This window comes from Vipera ursinii (genome assembly GCF_947247035.1).
Source record: "Vipera ursinii genome assembly, chromosome: 7".
Taxonomy (NCBI): Eukaryota; Metazoa; Chordata; class Lepidosauria; order Squamata; family Viperidae; genus Vipera; species Vipera ursinii.
In genome coordinates, this window is record NC_139521.1 from 33,464,514 (window position 1) to 33,488,266 (window position 23,753).

General features: G+C 39.1%; 1 protein-coding gene across 3 annotated transcripts in view; it reads right to left on the bottom strand.

Moving 5' to 3' along the window:
• ACSL1 (acyl-CoA synthetase long chain family member 1) overlaps window positions 1–19,052 on the bottom strand; it is a 37,980-nt gene extending 18,928 nt beyond the window's left edge. For 2 of the 3 annotated variants that reach the window (XM_083367306.1, XM_083367308.1), the window contains exons 1-7: window positions 18,834–19,052; window positions 10,421–10,649; window positions 6,334–6,448; window positions 5,933–5,997; window positions 4,883–4,984; window positions 866–965; window positions 4–182 (exon numbers count right to left, since the gene is read on the bottom strand). In XM_083367306.1, coding sequence (XP_083223432.1) covers window positions 4–182; window positions 866–965; window positions 4,883–4,984; window positions 5,933–5,997; window positions 6,334–6,448; window positions 10,421–10,630 — 771 coding nt within the window. In that variant the 5' untranslated portion in view covers window positions 10,631–10,649; window positions 18,834–19,052. Of the gene's footprint in view, window positions 1–3; window positions 183–865; window positions 966–4,882; window positions 4,985–5,932; window positions 5,998–6,333; window positions 6,449–10,420; window positions 10,650–18,017; window positions 18,754–18,833 lie in introns of those variants that run through there. The other variant, XM_083367307.1, reaches the window with a different exon arrangement.
• Between the last annotated feature and the right edge of the window lie 4,701 nt (window positions 19,053–23,753).

The window sequence follows — 23,753 nt, forward strand, 5'->3', positions numbered from 1 at the left end:
TACCTCAATTTCTTTCATGCTGATGATATCTACACCACATTTTTTTCCACGGGCCACAATGTCTTTGTCAAAAGGATCCATTATCACAATTGTTTTAAGGACTGATATTTCTCCTTTCTCAGTGTTATCCAGAAGTAGTTTAGCTTTCTCTGATTTATCACAGAAGACCACTGTTATATCAGCTAAATCAAAAAGAAAAAAGGGATATTAATTCAAAACTGAGTAATCAGAAATAGGTTGGATTCTATAGAGAGTGAGTTACCTTGCCATACTGTCCAATCAAGGTCTGTAATCAAAATCTGGAGTAATCTGCATACTGTATTTCTTTAGATCCAAATCTTTCTCTTTTTGCAGACTAGTATGACTTACCTAATGGAATTTTATTAAAAGTGCTTCTTGTATCAAGTTATTCTAAACCAGAGACAGCCAGATTTTCTATACTGATTTACTATAGTTACTCTTAATGGTAGTAGAGACAAATAAATCCTAGATTTATTGCTATAGCAGCTTTCAAAATAATTAGCATTATAACCTATATTATATTAGAAAGTATCACTTCACAGAGAATAGTGGAAGTTTGGAACCAACTTCCAGTGGAGGTAGTGAGTCAGTCATAAGTTAAGTTAAACATGCTTGGGATAAACGCATGTCTACCATTGGACAAAAAATAATAAATATAAAATAATAAAAATAATAAATACATTTAAAAGAAAACAAGAACAAAGAAAAAAACTCAAAGGACAGATTTGATGGACCACTGGGTTTTTTTCCTGCTGTCAGTTTTCTATGTTTCTATATTCAATGATGTTCAGACTCATCAGAGCACGAGGAGTTTGTTCAGTAAACTGAAGCTTTCAGAATCTACCTTTATTTAAAATATAAGTGATAGCATCCACTCCAAGAGTGTCGTAGAGTGGCACAACCACCATCGAGTACGTGTAGCATCCTTGTTCAATGATAACCCACTGCAAGAGGAGCACAAAGAAATCAGGACTTATTTGCAAAGCTTAACACTATTAGCAGTTCCACTATGATCATATTTTCACAATGTCTTGAAAGTATTGGCTGCTCTATTTTTCAACAAAGCTTTTTTCACAAAGGCAGTATGGGAAATTCCATCCATGAAAAATATTGTTTTTCTACAATCACATAAAAATTTCCTTTTAAAAAAAAAGAACCAGTATAGTACATTTGGGAAAGATGCAAATGAAGCATGTTTATTATTTGCGTTTCCTAGACATATCTAAATGTCTACGGAGATTCATGGTCATCTGGGTGCTTTTTCAAGAGGCAACTGGACTTTCTTGTTTTTCTCTGAAGATGTTTCATTTCTCATCCAAGCAGCTCTGAAGTTGGAGAAGTTGCCTTTTGAAAAGCACCTTTGGGACTTCCTAGACCAGCATAGCTGGCTCGGGAATTCTGGGAGTTGAAGTCCGCGAGTCATAAAAGAGCCAAGGTTGCCGACCCCTGTCCTAGACATATGTTTTTTAAATAAATGTACTAAGCTATAAAGGATACATATAAAAATAAAAAACTTGAGAAGCATCATGCCATTAAGTACCATAAGCATTCACTAGTAACCAGAAATAGGTTGGATTCTATAATTAGTTACCTTGTCATACCGTCCAATCAAGGTAAGTGTCTGGATGAATCTGCATACAGTAATCTTAGTTTAGATTTTTCTTTAGATCCAAATCTCTCTCTCTTTTTGCAGACTAGTATGACTTACCTCAAGGAATTTTATTAAAAGTGCTTCTTGTATCAAGCTATTCTAAACCAGAGATAGCCAGATTTTCTATACTGATTTACAATAGTTACTTTTAATGGTGGTAGAGACAAATCAATCCTAGTTTTATTGCTATAGCAGCTTTCAAAATAATTAGCACCATAACCTAAATTATATTAGAAAGTATTACTTCACAGGAAGTTTGGAATGACAATTATGTAAAAATGGTTAAGCCATCATAATAGCCATCTGGATGACTTCCATGTCAGTCACTCTCTCTCAGCCCAACCTCTCACAGTATTGTTATTGTGGGAAAAATAGGAAAAGAAGGTGTAATGCCTGGAGTTATTTGTAAAAATAATAAGGGTGGAATACAAATAAATAAAATCTAATCTAATAAAATCTAATAATATAAAACCTGTTCTTTCATATTTGAGCCCCAATGTCAGACACAAGTATTTAAACCATATGATTTCTCTTGTGACATTTGTATGTATTATTACTTGCCTCTCCTCTGCAAAAATCTATGTAGACAGACAACTCTGATATTATTAGCTATTTTCTTTCAGAGATGAGGATTCTCAAGTGACACCATTCCTATTAGTCATGAGTGGTGCAGTGGTTAAAATGTTGTATTGCAGGCTAATTTAGCCAACTATCAGGCGTTCAGTTCTGACTGGCTCAAGGTTGACTCAGCCTTCCGAGGTTGGTAAAATGAGGACCCAGATCACGGGTAGGCAACCTTGGCTCTTTTATGACTAGTGGACTTCAACTCCCAGAATTCCTGAGTCAGCATGGCTCAGCTTAGAAACCTCTCTCTTTCCCCTCAACATGGCTGGCTCAGGACGGAGTTGAAGTCCAAGAGTCATAAAAGAGCCAAGGTTGCCTTCCCCTGACCCAGATTGTTGAGGATAATATGCAGACTCTGTAAACTGCTTAGAGAGGACTGTAAAAGCACTCTATATAGCAGTATATCTCTAAGTGTTAGTGCTAGTTAAGAGTACAGGATATCTGAACTCAGTTTTTACACTTTGTTTACCACTTAGCCATTTAATACAATAACTTTAGCACTTTAAATGGGTGTACATTTTTTAAAAAATATTCTTTAGATTGGATAATTATTGTACATAGTGACATAGCTCAAATCTACAATGTCATTATGTGTTAGGGCATAAAAGACTTACACTATAGCCCACACAGCGGCTGAAGACATGGATGTAGATTACTAGATTAAATTTAGGCATGTAGATTACTGAACATGGAGTACAAGGGAATTAGAAAGAAAAGGTATGTATAAAACTATGGGTAAATAGCCATTGTATCAAACTTCCTGCACAGAGTAGAGCATAAGTAGACTACTTCTTTGTATTCAAGACTGAGATCTGTTTTATTATAGGAATCTAGGTTCCTAACCAAGTAACATATTGTAATGAAAACTACATATTCTTTTGCCATGAATATATATTTCCAACATTATAAACTTCTAGGTAAAGCTGATCAAACAAGGGATAATATGACAGCAAACTAAATGTCACTAAGTGAAGAGGCTAGGAACATTTGATAACTTTCACAGCTATTTTCTTGGATCAGGTTGTTGTTGTTGATGATGATGTTGTAAGGCACCTAGGAGGTCATCTAGTCCAACCCCCTGCTCGGGCAGGAAACCCTATACCATTTCAGACAAATGGCTGTCCAGTTTCTTCTTAAAAACTTCTAGTGTTGGAGCATTCACCGCTTCTGGAGGCAGGTTGTTCCACTGCCTTCAGGTGCTTTGGAGAATAGCTTGACTCCCTCTTCTTTGTGGCAGCCCCTGAGATATTGGAACACTGCTATCATGTCTCCCCTTGTCCTTCTCTTCATTACACTAGGCATACCCAATTCCAGAAACCGTTCCTTATATGTTTTAGCCTCCAGTCCCTTGATCATCTTTGTTGCTCTTCTCTGTACTCTTTCTAGAGTCTCAACATCTTTTTTACATTGTGGTGATCAAAACTGGATGCAGTATTCCAAGTGTGGCCTTACCAAGGCATTGTAAAGTGGTATTAATACTTCACGTGATCTTGATTCTATCCCTCTGTTAATGCAGCCTAGCACTGTGTTGGCTTTTTTGGCAACTGCAGCACACTGCTGGCTCATATTTAAGTGATTGTCCACTAGGACTCCAAGATCCCTCTCACAGTTGCTAGTATTGAGCAAGGTACCACCTATACTGTACTTGTGCATTTGGTTTTTCTTGCCTAAATGTAGAACCTTACTTTTTTCACCATTGAATTTCATTTTGTTAGCTAGCGCCCTATGTTCAAGTCTGTCAAGATCCTTCTGTATCTTGAAGACTTAGTGAAGATTTCTTATGAAAATTAAATTCACAAATACATATGAATTTGTACAAAAAAAAACCCTGAACCAGTATTTATATATGCAAAACATCTTAACTATCATAGTTAAAACTCAATTTTGTGAACTGCAATCTCAAAACTAAAGTGGCCTATCTATAACATATAATATTAAAAACAACAACTATCCACTGTTTCTAAAGACCTGTCAGAAATAACAGTAATTAATTGCACTAATTTTTATTTTTATTTTTATTTTTATTACATTTATATCCCGCCCTTCTCCGAAGACTCAGGGCGGCTTTACAAGCTTAGCAGTAGCCTTCATTCTATGTATATGCCTGCTTATTAGGGCTTTCACACACACCCCCAAGCGGCATTATTACAAAGTCAGCTTATTGCCCCCAACAATCTGGGTCCTCATTTTACCTACCTCGGAAGGATGGAAGGCTGAGTCGACCTTGAGCCTGGTGGGATGCGAACCTGCACTAATTGCAGGCAGCTGGTGTTACTTAAGGAGGCATTAGCCCACTGCTCCACCAAGGCTCTGATTTATCACTGGTTTCATACTGCCATGAATTCTGAGGTTCAATTAAAAGCAGAATTATGGGCAACTTACAGAAATACTACCTATGACTAGATAAGCGAAGCTGTATCTTTCAAGGGAAAGTAAAAGAATCTCAAGCATTACTAAGCCGAGGACAGGAATCATGCCTATCAGGACAGATTCTCCACAGCTGGGAACATTTTACTGAATACAACAGCTCTATTTTTAAACATTCTTTTTAAAAAGGATTTATTAGACTAATGAACTTTGATTTACCTCAGGTCTGTTCTGGGAGAAGATTCCTATGAACTGGTCAGGAGATGGCTTGACGCCTCTATTAAGAAGGGCTGAACCAACACATTCTGCTTTTTCTGCAACCTGGGTAAGAGGAAACACAAATGCCTGTATTAATACGGTTCAATATTTATGGATCTGAAAGTTCCTTGTAATTTCATTCAATAATGTTGAATCCCTGAACATACTTTATAAACCTGCTAATACATTACAATAGGATGATATTCTTATTAAGAAAGGAGATGCCTAAATGAAATGTTGATGAACAGGTGTGCAGTGTTTGGATCCCAATCATGTTTGAATTAAGTTTTGCTTCTGTGCCTTCTCTAATTGATGTTCACAACACTGATGTTTCATTAAAGTTGAAGTTTTCCTGGTACTCCCAATATTTTAGGTTATAGATAACTAGTATATTCTATCATTCACTCAGAATATTAGTTGATTAGGAACCATTAAGGTTTGATTTATAGCGATACTGTGTGAGAATGGATTTATTTTCCTTAAAAAAAGGTATACAATATTATCAAAAAGGAAAGCCAGTCAGGTGTAGTAGTTAAAACATCAAGCTCTAGAAACCAGGAGGCCCTGAGTTCTCCTCTGCCTTAGGCACAAAGCCAGCTATGTGATCTTGGGTTAGACTCTCTCAGCCCTTGGAAACAGGCAGTGACAAACCACTTCTGAAATCTTGCAGGAAAACTACAGGGAGTTGCCAGGAGTCAAGGCTGGCTTGAAGGCACCCAAAAATAAATAAAAAACTATCCCTTTGTTCTTATTTACAGTATAATTAATTCATGGCAAGAACTACTGCCCATGCTCTTCATTTTTATCTCCATTTCTTTTCTTCTTTTGAAGCTATCCAATTCTAGGAAGCATCTCCCCTCTCTTTCCCTGGGGGGGGGTCTCTGAGTTCCCTCAGCTTTCCAGTTATTTTGCATAAAAGAAAAGGTCAAATTAACACTTTATTTGCTTTGATGGAATACATCTAATCTATCATTGCATTGCAACCACATACAAATTTGCCTACCCACTTACCTCCTTGTAAGAAATCCATTCGTATGGCTGATTTGGTTGCCTTGCACCCAAACAAGGTCCGTTGTCTGTAGAGAGTTAAAGTTCAAAATGATAAATAAAATTTTAAAATAAGTAAAATAAACTACCAAGCAATATTCAATGACTAAACAGCTCAGTTCTGGATTTTTATATTAGAATACTAAAATTCAAATTCATGTTGCTAGATTCCTATATATGCAGGATTCATAAGTGATCTAACTTCAAATGTTAATTCTCAAGTCCTATGATTTTCAGTTTCAGTATCTAGTGATTGGAACCAGTATATGGATGTTCATATCTGGCTAACTGGTATGGCTCCATGAATATCTATGAGATATGCTCCTTTCAGAATTATTCTTCCTTTCCAAATGATCAATACTCACTTGACACATGCATGCCCCTTTGGAAGATTTCATAAGCCGTTCTCACATCATCATAATAGTAAACAAATGGCTCGTCACTATCAAGTAGTGCAGAGCGTCTGGCATGCTCTCCACCCTGTATGAAATGAAGTAAAACACAAAACATTTCTGCACAACCTCTGTACAACTTTCTGTCATCATGCACAACAAACTATGTTAATTTCTTATCAAATTAGGAAATGTGTCAATGAACAAAATGTAAAAATTAGACATACACATATGAACATGTTGTTGTTGTTAGCTGCAAAGTCATGTCCGACCCATCGCGACCCCATGGACAACCTTCCTCCAGGCCTTCCTGTCCTCTACCATCTTCTGGAGTCCATTTAAGCTCACACCTACTGCTTCAGTGACTACATCCAGCCACCTCATTCTCTGTCTTCCCATTCTTCTCTTGCCCTCCATCTTTCCCAGCATTAGGCTCTTCTCCAGTGAGTCGTTTCTTCTCATTAGATGGCCAAAGTATTTGAGATTCAAATGAACATATGAACATACTATTTTCAATTTGTTTCTAGCTCAGTTTCAAGGGAAATCATTTACAGCTTGTGTTAAAGCTGCATTAAAGCTGCAAATCACAATACTTAGTGTCAATAATTTAATTTGACTGAATGTTCTATAGCACAGGTGTCAAACTCAATCACATCACATGACATATCATGACATATTGCCGTGTTTTTTGCCTTTAGGGAGCCAGGGGAGGCGTGGCCTGCGTGTGATGCATCCAGCCCGTGGGCCACCAGTTTGACACCCCATTCTAGATGAATGGAAACATAAGCTCAGGAGTAGAATTATTTCTGTTAATTTTTAAAATAAGCTTAACTAATGTAAATTTAAATAGTGTAAACTTTTTATTTACACTATTACTCTTTTACTCTACTACATATCTTACATTTCATGCTATTGTAGCTTTAAGAAGAAAAGGCTGTTTTTTCTCTTTTTCCTTTTATTTTTTTACTGCCTATCACATTTTCTCAGCCCTAGAAAAGAAACAATGTCAAACCACTTCTGAAATAAATTGCCAAGAATGCTGCAGGGACCTGTCCAGGCAGTCTCTGTGAGTCGGACATGATTAAACAGAAGGAAATATAAATATATATTTCTATGATCATCTTGAGTTTCATTAAACCTACATCCATATTTTTGTTCCTTTGTGTTCCCTCATCTTTGATTTCCTTCTGTGCTTTTCCATTGTTACTTACCGTAAATATATTCTCAGTATTATTGGATGTTGAGTAATGTATTCATAGCTTGTATCAAAATGCTGAAGGTAGAAGACAAGATCATAAACATTCCCCATGTTTTGGGAAATGCTGTAGCAAGTTCATTAAAAACTCTTGAACCAGGGAATTCCCAATCATATTTCTGGAAATTCTGCCAGTTCCCATTCTGCAAATTACACAATAGTTGTCTTTTCCCCATGTCTAGTATACCAGCAATGGGCAAGGTGGAAGGTGGAATCACAAAGTTATTAGTCAGAGTCTTCACTGAGAAGTTAGGGTCTGGATAACAACACCAGTAATTGCACATAAGTTCTATTGCAGATGCACTTCTGAAGAGAAAACAATTCTGGGAACATCTGTCTATGTTAGAGGAAGACATGGTACTGCATCTGGCTGGACAATATTCTTGTTGATTTGGGCAGATCATTTCAGCCTAGCCAATGACACATGGATTATCAGCCTTGCATTTCAGCCATATCTCTGGCAATCTGATGTTTCTAACACATTGCCAAATGTAGCCATTGCTTACTAAGTTATGAAAGAGTATCAATTAGTATTAGCAGTTATTGTTAACAAAACTGCCCGTCTGACCCTGTTAAAAACAGTGTCATAACTGGAAACCCTGCACAGCACAGGATGGAAAGATGAGAAATACAGAAAACTTTCCTATCTGCTCCTTCATTAGCAAATGGGACAGAAGGCCAGGATTTCTGTAACAGCAGAGAGTGCATATAATAGAAATTTTGAAAGCATGGCTTCTCATCTATATATAATATAGAGGGAGAAAATGAAATCGTAACCCCAACTTATTTTTATCTATGAAATATTTTCCAAACAAACATTCCAATTATATATATTGGCTTAAGTTTAGCTATAAACAACCTACATTTATAAAGCAATACTTTTAAATTTGTAGTTCATATACCTGCAGCACTATTATATTTAATAAGCAGATCCTAGTGTCTTTTAGCCACTTTGGAAAAAATATACAAGCTAGGAATCAATGACAGTTCATGAGCTAAGCATCACATGAAGCTGAGACTGTGGACACCAAAATGGAAAGGTTCGGTCCCTTCTTAACGCCAGAGGAAAACATGTTAGGAAATCTCCATTTCCAGGTATTCTCGCTGTCTTGAAGGCAAGATATTATGTGTGCATGTGTGTTCTATGAGTACCTGCATGAGAGAATTCTGTTGTTGTCTATCTCATAAATTTAAAAGGCGGCCTAATTTATAATAAAGGTTAGCTGTTGTTCTAGAAACACAATTTTTGAAGACACCCCCCCTCCCCCCACAGCCTCTGCAGTCATTTGTGAAGTTCAAATCCTCTGGCTCAGAGAGATGGGAAGTGCAAATTTACCCAAGGTCAGCCAAATCTGTGGGGTCATGAAGAGTGTTGTGAAATTAAGCAATATCTACCTTGAACTCTGCACTTGCAAATCAATATAAGGCCAGATCAATTATTAGAAAACTGAGTGCCAAGGGATTTCCAGAAAGAACTTCTAACTACTTCATCACAACAAATACAAATATCTTTTTTGCCTGACCAAAAAAATAGTTACTTAGGCTTGAATGCATTGTTGGAATAGTACTAATTAATGGTTGATCTTATGACAGCTGTCCACTAATAAACTTATATTTCTCAATAATTTTTAATGTTGTGCATGTGAAATAATTAGCTTAATGTTATTTGCTTATTTGTGCAAAAATAGAAACTTGGATCAAATACTGTATTTTTTCATGAGCTTCAATGTGCAATCTGGACACTTTTACATGCAAATATCCTTCATTGAAAAAGACTTTATGAAGGAGGCTTCCACATGTATAACAGATGCATCATTAAATCTCATGAGGGTTCAGTTAAGTTACCAGCTACAACTCACTATGAATGTGGTTGTAGAATATCCAACTATATGCTATTCACTACATGTCATTTATTTCTTATAATGGCCAATGTTTGTCTGAGTTAATCAGCAAATGTTCTTCATTACATGGCAAGACAGAAGATAGTAAGTGGGATTGTATTTTGCCTGGTTGTAAGAATTTAAATGACATATCTAGAGTCCTAGAATTCTACTCAAACGAAGAAAATAATGCAAAGTTTAATCATAGCTCATGTCTGCAATAGTCTGAAGAGGGCAGGGGGAACTGTAGTTTAGCCATTCTTTATCAGCTTGACCTTTTTCCCCCAAATCTAGTTATGCTTTAGGAGAAAAAAATGTTTGCAACCTCTAAGACTGCCTAAGGCAGGCATGTCAAACTGCCGGCCCACGGGCCGGCTGCATCATACTGAAACCGCACCCACCACCCCATTGCCAGCAATGGGGAAAAAGTCATGATACGTCACACGACATCACGAGTTTTACATGCCTGGCCTAAGGAGTTTGGGAGTAGATGGTTTAAGCTTCAAACAAGATGCACTTTGAATCAGGGTTCTCCCACAGTTAGGTCTATCCTCCTACAAACTCTACTGTCCATATTCTACAAGATTTTACACTGTAATCTGTTACAGTCGGCTAAGAAGATTCAGGTTCTGTTACTCACGCTAAACACAAGATACAAAACACTGTTTCTCAGTCTCAGAGCTTTCAACTCCCTAGAATCCCCCAGCCAGCCATGCTGTTTCTTTAAAGGTTGATGTAAAGTATTGCAGTAAACTGCGCTCTTTAATCAGTTTCAAAATAACATTTTATAAATAAATAGATTCATTTATCTTAAAAACTTAATCTAAAGCTCTTTTTTTGTAAAGGATAACTGTTCCTAAAACTACCAAGGCAGAACTTTTTATGAAATAAGTAATCAAAGAAATAGAAATACATGGCTGCTTACCTCTATTTCTACAGACTGCATAGCTAAGTCACATGGTGGTTTCAGTGCTTTAGGTCTTGTAGCATACCAGTAAGTTGTCAGGGCTGCAAAAGCACCAAACCCCATCAGTGTGTTTGTTGGAAGAGTACGTACATATTGTCTTACATCGCCGAGTTCTGGCATTCGCAGATGCCGAAACAATTCATGGGCTTGCATTGTGATAGGCTGCATTTATTCAGTCTCCTGTAATCTGTTGAAAGAAAAGACAAGAGGTGAGCCCAATCCCTGAGGGGAAGGATCTATCTTCCAACACCATACCAAGTTAGAAACATCTACAGGTAATCCTGGACTTATGCCCAGTCACTTACTGACCATTTGAAGTTACAATGGACCTCCCCAGAACTACTTACAACCCACTTTCAAAGTTCCGAGAGATGTCCTCCCCCCCAGTCACGTGGTCACATTTGAGGCATTTAATAACCGGTACACATTTACAGCTATTTGCAATGTCCTGGGGTCACATGACTATAATTTATGTTTTTTGTCAAAAAGCAGCTTTTTGGGTATTAAAAAATACCCATTGGGTATAACATTTTCATTTAATGATTGCTGCAAAAAGATCATAAAATTGAGTATGATCACGTGTGACCCACTTAACTACTGACACAATTTATAGCCATTAATCCAGGCTCAATTATGATCTTAAGTCAACGACTGCCTGTATATTCTATCTAACAGTGAAAAGTTATTCTATCTAACAGTGAAAAGTATCTTTCTATGGCAAAACTTTTAAAAACAGATTGCCAAATGACATACTTTAATAGATATACCCTCCTGTGTTTTGAACATATATTTGTTTGCAATTTTTGTATCTAGTTGTAGGCTGAAGGACATATTGCCTTAAAATAGTAAAAAAAAAGTTCTCTCAAGCTCCTTGAAAGTAGCAATGCATTTTCTTTAAATTATGAGCTTAAAGGAATCCAATGATACTTCGCCTGCAATCCAATATATAAAAAGATGTCTTTATACATGACTTGACACCCTGACAACAGAACACTGAAGGAATTTTCTTCTACTTGTCTCTTTAAATCTCCAACTGAGATAAGGAGAAAAAAAAGAGCAAAGATTTTTAAAAATTCTTTTTAAAGACCTGGTGTGTCTGTTCAGCTTATGTTTCGCTCTGCTGCCAAGATCTCTCAGAACATCCGTCACATGCTCACCCTTACATTTGTTGCCCACTAGGCCAAAGTTTACCAGCAGACAAAATGCATACTTAGCTTTGAGACAAGGTGGGCCAATGGAAACAAGAGTCTGAGGCCATCCCACTGCATGTCCCACAGAACATGGCATGCAAAGAAACAATGTTCACCTCAGAAACACACAACTGGCAGCAACATTCATTACTGTCCATCAACAGCTTATTCCTATTCCCAAACAAAACTTGGAAAGATCAGATATAGACAGTTTTGATCTACTAAGGCAGAAGATGTTTTGAAAACAACTGTAAAAAGGATAATATCAATCTATTTTCCATAGTTACCTACATGCTTACAGCCTCTAAAATCTTGCAGCCTCTTTCTCTGGACTGGGTCCTGAGTTTAAGCTGGGGAGCAGACCACCTTTGTATCACCATATTAATCCATGAGAGTGATTGCAACTAGAATTTACCCAGTTCTCCTGGAACAACCTTTCAGAATCTTCTCACAAAACTGAGATCCTTCCTCCTCTGCAACACAGGGAAAAAACTGATCTGCTTTGGAATTGTTGGTGAGGATTACAGAACGCCATCCTTTTATCATTCAAAAGCATGACATATATGCCAATGATTACCAAATCGTTACCAATTCTTTATTTCAGGTCAGTGACTCAGACTGAATGAAACCTATTAAAAAACCCTACACTGTGGAGGTACAAGCTAGAACATACAGACTAAAATAAAGCATACAAGATAGAAGATCTGCAATTGTCCTTGTTATCAGCAATATACACGTTTTACAAGCTATGCACTGCAGGGGCAAGAGTTATCTTTGGGTCTGCTAGTAGAAATTGTATTTAAAATGTTTCAGTCCATCCCAAAATTGGATTACAACAGGTCTCAGGAACTCTTTGCATATGTCTCAATAAGAAAATAGAATAAAACAATGAGTTTGTGTTTCAGGATTACCATCACTGCAAGAGCAAAGCCTTTCCAAATATGGAGTTTTATGAAATTTTCCCTCCAGCTCTGATGGTATAGTATTTTATTTTTTATTTTATTTTAATCCCATTTATATCCCACCCTTCTCCGAAGACTCAGGGCGTACAATTTAAGCACAAACCAATTGTTATGTAAATCCTCCAAGAAATTTGTTGAGAGTTGATCTAGATACAATGCCGCTTTACAAAATTGTAAGCTAAGCAAAAGTTTACTATATTCTGACTGTGATTCTTTATCAAAGATCCTTTGCTTAAGAACCACCACTGCTCGATCTTATCCCATAGGCTTGAGTTCTCCCTTGCTATATATATCAATTAATGTTAGCTCTGTCAGACCTGGGGCTGAAAATGAACATTTAGTTAATATTTAAAGGCGCATAACCATAACCTTGTTTCAACTTTTTAAAGTCTTATCTCTAGTTATCGATGATTAGTAATATGACATGTAAATTTTGATTCTTTCCATTTCCCTTTGTCTTTAATGTTCTGGGTAAAATATTTTTCTTCTTAGCCTTCAGACTAAATCATACCCAGGTTACACCATTTTTGCTAGACCAGTTAACTTAAACTCCACTGTAATAAATTTTCTGAGTAGTTTATATGTTCCTCACTGTAACAAAATCCTATTTGCACTAATGCTATTTACTGTTTCAGCACATATTTCCATACATTAAAGCATAAACCTGCCTGTGATAATAAAAGATAACATTTTGCTCAGTCAATTTATTCAGCACTTTTCCAGTCATGCCAAGTAGTTGCACCTTCCGATTATTTCTGCAAGTGAGGCCATTAAATTGGTAGGAAAAGAATAAAAAAACCCTAAATGTTATCCAACAGGAATGGTTTAAAGAACATCAGGTTTTAATGTGAACAGACATGGCTCTTAATTTTTCTATAATCGAGTGGCCAAACTTCTTTTTCCAGAGTATGCAGCCAGCACAGCCAAGATCCAAAAATCCAGTGGGCAACAGATTGTGAAAAACTGGGTAATCTAATCTAACCTCTTACTTTCACACAAACATCAAAAACACAAACACATACATAAGAGAAGCTCACATTAGATATTGAGTCAATAGCTATTATATGGCTGTTCTAAAGGCATTATGATGCAGTGTTTTTATTCTCAACCTCTTAAAATTCCACCACAGACATGTGGATTCATGTGTCTAAGTCAAAACCAAGGGCATAGTATGGTTTAGCATTATATGTGAACCAGATCAATACCTTTTAATACTGTTGTCCAAGCAGCAAATTCCTAAATGCTGAGTGAGATAAACTTTTGATTATACATTCATAGCTATAACTTGAATTCAGCAAATAAATCATTAGCGATTTACCCAAACTTTTAACTTCAGAAAACTGTTGGTGAAAGAGCTATGTACAGGGAGCTCTGATCCTGTCTCGTATATCTTGCTTAGCTAGTTCAATGAATGCCATGCTTCTAGCCAAAAAAAGCCCCTTGACACACGCCTAAGCAAAATACTGAATCAGCCAAGATGTGGTCTTTTCAGCTGCGCTCAGCTTAAGAACCCTCATCCAAGTTGACTCAGTGTACCCATTCCAAGCTCCTCCTCCTCCTTTGCCAAGTACAATCATCTATTTACAGAGGGCAGAATGCTCTTCTATTGTCTGGCAGTAGGCAGACATCATTCGAGGGCAACTGCCAACTTCTTCAGTATAGTGCTACCCCAGAGGAGCCAATGGCTTTTCTCCTTCTTGCTCTGCTGATCAAGTTGAAGGGGGGGGAAATCTATAAGGGCTTGTTTAATCAGGAGCATTGTTCTAGAAATCAGCTCCGCCCCATGCTAAGTATGACGGTTTTAGCAACCACGCTATTCATTCATTACTTTCCGGTTGGGGTGAAAGATATGCCATTCAAGTTAATGCATAGCATTGCATTAATTCCTCTCCGTTTTTAAAAAAGTGGAGATGTCAATATCTGAAAAATCTATCTTAAATTAGGTTTTGTGGAGGAGTTGACAGATATCAAGCTAATTTAGGGACACGTCAGCTGAAAGAGGAAACTTTTCCATTATTCTTAAATGGCATACTGCAAGACAATTACTTAACAGCCCAATCCTGGGGCAGTTTTGCTTAATAGCTCAAACTGGGACATAGATGAGGAAAGCTATCAAATGTTATTTTAAAAGTACTGCCAAGTCAATCAAAGGTGATGTTCAATTCATGCCAACATGGGGCAAAACAACCTACCAGGTTCTTCGGTCCCTCAGCCTGGAGGTCTCATGGACATTGGCCACTTTTTGTTTGATTAGCAGAGACATTTTTTGCAGTTGCCCCAGTGTGAGGAAATTTTTAAAAAAATATTTATGTGACTAAAAAGTTACTTTGTCGAGGTTGCCATAATATAATTAAAGTAGGGAGTCAATTGATGGGTTAAATATTGCTAGGCGTTGGTGACTGCTTAAATTGTTTAAATTCACTGACATACTATCAGTTAGCAATAGTAAGAGAAAGGCCTCCCTGCCCCTTTTCATGCACAGCATCAAGCAGGAATGAATCTAGAAACATTAAAAAAAAAGAGTTTGATACTGCACGAAATTTTTAGTGGCCGGGCAGAGGCACATATCAGAGCTGACCATTAGTTCCTCTTGTTAAATATAGGAAATACAAAATATGCCCTCCATGTGATCAGATGTCTGCTATGTAACTTCCTGAGGAGGCACTGAACTAAATTTTAGAGTTAAAAGACACTCTGCTGTGTCACTCTGTCGGCATCATATTTTTAACTCCTGAAACCTCTAAAAGAAAACCATTCAGAAAAGCCAAAATCACAATATGGGTTATTTTGAATGTGTTGCTAACATATACCTGAACAACATTTCACATCACCAACTCCAGCAAATTTTTTATGAAATCCTACTTAACTTTTCAAAGAAGGTTTAAACAGAAACGTCTGCATTCTAGCACTTCTTCTTAAATTCTTTCAATGGAGCACTGGGCATTATTATAATTATGTTGTTGCTTGAATTAGACAAACATGGGTCCACTTATTAATCAATATACAACAGACTAGGTAGTTTCTAAGAAGCATTAACCATATTTTAATCAGGGGGCATTCTACAACAGCAAAAAAATTTAATGAAACACGTTGCACATTTGTATTCCTTTGTAATTGAAAATAATTATTAAAATAGCATCTTAGCCTATGAGAAAAGCATTATGATGGCTTCATTTGAGAAATAAAACATTGCTATAGTTGCATTCAGAGAAGTTATTTTCTCTATGGATTTCTTTTCTGGATCCATACAAAGCGGAAGACAGATTCTTCTTGAACCTTTTGGAAAACTTCCAAACAGTAGGAATAATTTGATGATGGGACAGCCATATTCATACTTAGATAGATGACAAGTTCTTATCTTCTGGATGTATTTAAGCAGAGGATGGATGACCATCTGTCATAAATTCTTTATTTAGACTTGGATGGACTAATGGTTTAACTGCCCCTTCAAACAATATGATTTTATAAATACCACGTAACTATAAAATCCACCTATAAACAAGCTTTTCTTTCTAAGATTTTGCCTTCCTGGAAGCAAGTTTTATTTCTTTGAGGTAGGCTTGACAGTAACTAACTTTGAAGACAAGGTATAATTTACATTGTCTCATCTTCCTACCGATTCATAACTTAGATCCAACCCATTATTTGTTTTAATGACACTTCCAAATGTAATAGTAAGTCTAACATGTTGCACCTTAATAAGGAGGTTTAAGTGGTTGAGCAAACATCACAATTAATTGCTGGCTCTGCACTGCTTCAGAACAACAGATAATTAGGCCACAAATTCTGTTCTCAGAAGCCACTATTTAAGCAGCACTTCATAAAAGGCAAACAAACATGAGTTTCAGAGTGTTAGTGTCAAAACCTTGAGAAATTGGTATATTGGAAACCACAAAAAGGCCATTAGTATGACCAAATAGACTTGCCTGTAAAGGCAACCCTGAGCCAGACATTAGAACTTTACATGGTGTATTAGTATATGTTTTATCCAAAACTAGAGTTAATGTATAGTTAGTACCCATTGTTAGTATCCTTTGATAGCAGTTTTCTCCATGAATAAAATAAATTAAAATGTGGGTGACTGTCACTTTACTTTGGGATAGGAAATTCCATAAATCAAATGTAGCTGTGTGAAAGGTATTTCCTTTTCAAACTCTCAACTTTGGAGGACCATGGGTTTTAGTATTACCAAAAAAAACCCTTCCACATCATGCATAGTTATACCCATTACTGTCCTGTCTCTATTCAGTCTTTTTAAATTCCTAGATGAAATGTGGTTGTCTTCTGCACTTCTGATGGGTCTTTTCTCTCTCTCCCTCTCCCCCCCCCCTCTCTCTCTCACAAACACACACACACATTCTGGGTATGATTATATCAGCAAGTATTGGCAAATGTATTTATATTCCTATTTAATGATACCCCATGCAGAAGCACAAACATCTCCAGCAAACCAAGACTGCATCAAAATGATGACATATGTACAATGACAAAAACTCTGCCTTTACATACTTGTATCTTATGCTTAAAGCAAGCCTTTACATCATGTTTTGGCATAAAGAGGTCATGATAGCATTTTTATCCACAGCAACTGCATACTGTACAGTGCTCAACCATAAATTTAAGATCTTTTTTCTGGATGCTTGTCACTAATTCAGAAGCTTTATGTGAAAGGAGATTAATTTTTGCCCCAGTGAGCATTTGTACATGCTTCATTAAACTGAACCTTACAATGTTTGCAATCTGAATCCCGGTTCTCAGCATTAGAGAGTTCCTCTTGATTTATGAAGCACTAATAGAAAAGTTATTGGTTTAATCTGCCACTGGAAGAATTCACCATGTATTTCTACTCCTTGTTTCCTTTTCTTTGTCCAGCTACTACTCCAGAAGAGGAGCTTTCTCTGTTTTTAATTCCATGACTAGAATCTGGCCCTCAAACTAAAATGATATGCTAAAACCATAGCCAAGACCAGGCATCATTAATAAATGTTAAATGTGATCTGGCTGATCCTGAACAGTAGCATCCAATACGGTGATATTTTGAGCAATGGAATAAAACTCCAACCTTTTCTCCTGAAGAAGAAAATGCCAATGTTGATAGCTGCAGAAGAAGCAACAGGCTTGGTTAATTACAGCCACATTAGTAGCAGCAGCAACAACAACAATTTAAATAGGTTCTGCAATCTGCTCCAGAGATTGGGATAATTTCTGGAGCAATTTAACTTCTGGAGACATATAGACAAAAAAAGCACCATCATTTAAACTGCAACTTTATTAAAAGCACCAGGTACTTCCAGAAGCTTCAAAAGGGATGGAAAAAGCAGTGGGAAACAGAGAGACATTACAAGACAATAGTGGAGGTCTTGCCTAGGAGTTCATAGGCAAAGTGCCATAACTGCAAATTACCTTGTCATTGCAGAACTGCTCCATCAAACAGATGTGATTTAAGCCAGCCAAAGCAATATAATTCCCTTGACAAATTCAGATAGAACGAATTTAGAGCAGAGGTGAGCACATTCGACTCAGTCCTTGTTACAGGCCTAAATATCAAGTTTTTGAGTGAAAGACAAATAATGTTCCTTCCAAATGCCGTGGAGGAAACACCGATCCCATCTAACAATTCTCCTGTAATCCAGGGTCTCCATGCAGCCATAGGTGCGTTCACCAAAACAAAAACCAAAGCACTTCCACCTCCCCATTGCAAACCTTTGTGCCTTTTATCTCTCGGAAATCCAATTGTCCCAGACAATCCCCCCAGCCCCAAAAGGGGGGCTCAGTTGAACCCAAAGGAAGCCATCGCTGCCAAAGAACCCATTTCCTGCCCTCGCTGATAGGCTGCATCCAGCCAATACGGACCTAGAAAAGATCCTATCGCAGCCCTTGTCTGATCCGAGGGGCCAGAGAGAGAAAGCGCCTCTCCAAAGCGGCCTAGGGAAGTGGGAGGCCCCACCTTTCTGCTCCCGGCTCCCTGACGTGCGGCTCCTTTCCTTTACTCTCCCGGCTCCCCGCCCCCTTTTCCGGGCGCAGACAGATGCAGCGGTGCAAACTGCGGCGCCGGCCAGGCAGGTTAGGCTGGTCGGAAGAAGGGAGGAAAGATTACAGTCTGCCCGGGCAGGCAAGGCGGGCAGCAGCTAGTGAGGAAGCGGGAAAATCCCCGCTGCCCTCCAGAAGCCGGGGGTGGTGGTGGTGGTGGTGTCATGACAGTTTGGCTGGCTCACCCACCTGCTTTCCTCTTCGTCCTGTCTCCTCCCGGGCACCTTTCCCTGGGCTCAAGTCAGCGGGCAGCCACCACTTACGCAGCCCAAGCGGTCTGCTGCGGGAGCGTCCGGCACTCCTATTTAAGTCGCCCGTAAAGGGAGGGCAAAAAAAACAACAACACACCAAGAGTGGGAACGAAAACAGCGCACGGAGCGGAGGCGGCGCGGCTGAGTGTCTTGCGTAGCGCCAGGCCCGCCTTTCCAGTAAGCGCAGGGACACGAGAGAGACACCAGGACCAGTTAAAAGCCAAGCGAGCCGGTTGGCGTGCGCTCCTCGGCGTTCGCACCAATAGGAGGGGAGGAGGAGGGCGAAAACCACGCAATGCCAAGGGCAGTCAATCGCGCGACGCGGCGGAACGTCGGAAGTCGGTCCGGGCGGTCTCAGTCCGAGAAGCGAGGGGCACCGCACGTGATCTCTGGAGTTGGCGAGCGCTCGGAACGTGCTCGGGGCCGCACGGTAGTTTTGACGGCCTCGGACCAATGAACTGGTCTGGCAATTGAGGGAAGCGCACGCTGTCGTGCATAGGAAGTTCCTGACGACGCCAGAAATCAATCCGTTCCCTTCTTGGATCTGTCCTATCGCGTCGCTTGTTCTCGTGAATGAATTCGGTCGAAAAAAGCAAGTTGCAGAATTATATGCTTTGGCTGAATTCAAAGCCTGGAAGTGAGGGTACCCCGGTCATCGCAACCCCTCTTTTTTTTTTTTTTTTTTTTTGCACATAGGCTCGGGAAAGATGGGCAAGACAATCCTAAATACATCCCTGAAGTTCCTCTTATGTTAAGATACAGGCTTATAAATAGAGGGGACAAATACTAACAAGCAAGATTATTCTTATTTCAAAGCATACTGAAAAGATGCATTCAGTCTCAGCCTGCCCCGGGGGAGAACACAACGTTTTCTTTACAGCGTGCAACCCTGTTGTGCTGTTTACTCCGTTTCCTCAATAGAGACATTTATTTAGAAGCAGGTCTCATTGAATTTAACAGAGTTTGCCTTCCCACATATTTGCACGTGCACACATTCTAACAGCTGACTGTTAGGAAAGTAAGAGTAGTGGAAATCAATGAAAGTTGCAGAAAAGTAAGTGTTGCAAAGGTTTGCAAGAATGCTTGAACTATTTCGTTTTTAACATTTTATATGAAAACAGTTTAAAAGATGTGGGTATTTACTGCTCTAGAAGGTGATTTTGTGTGAAATGTATATCAGGTAGATTTTAAAATCCTGCAGTTTTGAGATGTTTTGACATTGAGACTGAGTTACAAGTTTAATCAGATAGGAGTAGGAGTAATTCCTGTATATTCTGCCTAGGGCCTCTCATATGTATCCAGAATTTTTTTGTTATTTCTAACTTCTAGAATTCTTTACATTTCTTAGTCAGAGATTCTTTTTCAGCTAATAACCCAACATCAAGTATTGTGACTCCAAGCTGAGTGATAAAATACAAAGCAAAGGACACAGTTGATAGATACCAGAAAAGGAAGGGCTGCAGACTTCATATGCATAGATGTTTAAGATAGGGTTGGGATTCATGACTACAACAGCAACCATGGACCTGACCAAGTTATTAAGGGCCAACAGACATAAGTGGTCACACGGTAGACCTGTTTTTTAATTTCAGGACAGAGTGACTTGATCTGAAGGTATAGAATATTACCATCAGTCCTTTCTCATGGTTTTCACCTTGCTCCATTCCCCACTCCCACCCTGTATGGAGGTAGAACCTATTCCATCGGTCCATCCCAGGTGGCTAATGGACCGGGCTGGGTTTCAGAGGGAATGTGAGATTTTTTTCCCCCCAGTGATTTGTTAGGCTGTTCAGCTAGGCAGGTCATCTGAGGCCTTAGTCTCTGCCTGGACTGGCTGTCTGATGAGAACCTTGACTTGAATTATTTTTAATTTTATATGTTATCAATCCTTGGGAGCTCTCTGATATTTTTTTAGGCGATTTGGGAGATGACAGCTAGAGCATTGCTGGAAAAAAGTGAAGAGCAAACTCAACTGAGCATGTACATGAACCCATATTAGGGGTTATATTTGGCAACAGAGGCACAAAGTGCAATTATTCTTCCATTTGCAGGTAGCCAATTGGAGGCTCTGTTTAAAGTGGCCTGTTTCTTGCTGGGGAGGAGGGAGGAGTTCCCAGAATATCTACAGCTACTAGCTTCTGTTAGAAATATTCTGGGCATTTTGCAGATAAAGTTGCTCAGATCCACCCTAACTCAGACCTTGACTGGGCAGATACTGTCAACCTGGCCAAAAATGGTTTAATGGTTACCTCATGTTTGATTCTGGGACTCTTTAGGAAGTGGCTAGGATGCTCATGGAAAGCCAGTGTAGTGGTTGAGGCACCAGGCTAGAATTACAGTCCTGCCTTAGGCACAAAATCAACTGGATGACCTTGGGCTAGTCACTCTCAGCCCTAGAAAAAAAGAAATGCAAACCGCTTCTGAAATATCTTGTCAAGAAACTGATGAGACTTGTCCAGTCAGCAATCAAGAATCCAAAATTAACTCAAAGGGACATACATACAGGATCTGGCCACTTGTTTATGGGATCTTTGTCCCTCCTAACGCTTTGTCCCTTCCAAGACACCCCCTTGGTAGGTGATTGGAGCAATTTCATCCTTAAAAGGGGTGGTTCTGCCTACTGCCTGCATGGGTCCGGAGTACCTTAGGAATCACCTGCTGCCAGCCTCAACGTCCCTCCGTCCAGTGCGCTCCCACAGAGAGGGCCTCCTAAGGGTGCCGCCGTTCGGAGAATGCCGTCTGGTGGCTCCCAGAGGGAGGGCGTTCTCTGTGAGCACGCCTGACCTATGGAACCGTTTACCGGTTGAGCTCCGGATGGCTCCCGACCTTCGCTCCTTCCGATGCAACCTAAAAACATATCTGTTTAAGCAATCCGGTCTGGTCTGACGGGTTCTGTTTTAATTATTGTTTTAAGATAACTATTTGTGCATTCTGTTATTTATGTCACTGTTCACCGCCCTGAGTCCTTAGGGAGAAGGGCGGTATACAAGTCAAATAAATAAATAAAATAAATAAATACTTTAAATGAGAAGGAAGTACACTCCCTCCTCAAAAAGCCACAGTTGCACTGTTTGGAGTTGAGTGACATTTGATAATTACTTGATGACAGCAAAGCTGGGCTGGGGGTGGTGTGACGACTATCTTCTTCATCTCTTGGTGACTTTTGATACTTTATCATGATTGTTTTATGGACCAGCCGTGGGTTTGGTGGAACAATGTTGTGGTGCCCCAAAGGTACTTCTTCGGGAGTCAACTGGACTTTCTTGCAGACTACAGGAATCATTTGCGCTTCAGTTTGAGATGCAGACAACATAGACTCATCCCCAACAGCCTGCGCCTGTCTTCAACAGTGAAGGGACACAGGGCAGAAAACATCCTGCAGCCAAGAAGGCTCCACACACATTGGCACTACTCAGGTGACCCTGTGGACACAGGTAAACTTCCAAATGGCCTCAACGACCCTCTAAAAGAATGCAAATGACCAGCTGTCTGCAAGGAATATAAATCCTTCCATTCCCCACCATCCAGTCAGAGCTGAAGAAGCTTTTTGAATGAGAAGTGAAATATCTTCAAAGAAAAAAAAAACCCCAAGAAAGTCCAGTTGCCTCCCCAAAAAGCACCTTTGGGACAAGCATGATCTGGATGACAGAGAATCTCCACAGACCCTGTTGTGGTGTATCTCTTTTCTACAGATGATTCCTGCCACAGTTGTCAGGTGCAGAAAAGTCCAGTTTAAAACCTCTGGTTTTAGAGGTGCTTCAGGGTTTTACAGTCTCATTGCTCCTGTTTGACATCTATATGGTCATCAGTCAACAGTGGGTCAGATATCATCAGTATGCTGTGCCTAGAGTCTGTTTATATCTGAAGGAGGAAGAACAAATTTAAACTAAAGCCTGAAAAGACCAAGTGGCTATGACCTTGTAGCTTTTTGTGGTGCCAGAGATGCTCATGCTTTCTTTCCCATGGAAAACTGGTGAGCAATTGGAGTATCTTCCTCGACTCACAGCTCCTGCTTGAAGAAGAGGTAGCAGTATGGGCAGGAAAGCCGCCTCAGATATCCATCTGCTAATACTTTCCTGAACTAAGAGTAATTTTGTTACAATTGAATGCTTCTCGCTGCACTAAAATGAAGCCATTAACGAATGCTCTCTGGTTGTAGTTACATGGTCACTTTGTGAGAGTACCCATAATATGCTCTCAAAAGTCTATTGATGCCTACTAATGTTAACCCTGCAAGATAGTCCATACAAGATGCACAACCAAGAGTACTACCTGTCTTTATTGTTAGGTTACATTAACAGTCTTGCAAGCAAGACTAAAAGCATTTGTCTTCTCCTTTCTTTTTACTGTGTGGAAAACTAGGGAGAGTGTCTTCTGAAATGTTTCCTACTCTTTCAACCTCCCAAGTAAACCAGACAGGAAATACGACTAGATGAGCTAATTCTATTTATTGTAAGGATATGTTAACAGAATCTTGCACATCTGAACTTACAAACTTCCCACCACCACTTTTAACTGCCTGATCCATTAGGGCAGGTCCTTCCTAAGTTTCTTTCTCTGACCATTAAGCCACTGGGGGCTCCTGTCTCTCTTATCTGATTGTTGATGCTGATTGTCAGCATCTCTTCCCCTTGTTCCCCAAGGCCAGACATACATTCCATTACGGGCTCCATCCCCCTTCTGTGAGTTGAGACATATTTTATATGCCAGTTGTCCAGTCTGCTGATTTCCCTCCTGTCTCCGAGATCCTCACATGCAGTTATAGTTTGTGAGAATATTTAATATTAAAGAGACCATTCTGGGTTCTTATGTGCCCAGTGAAAGATGTATAATTGCTGGCTCCCAGACTGGTCAAGGT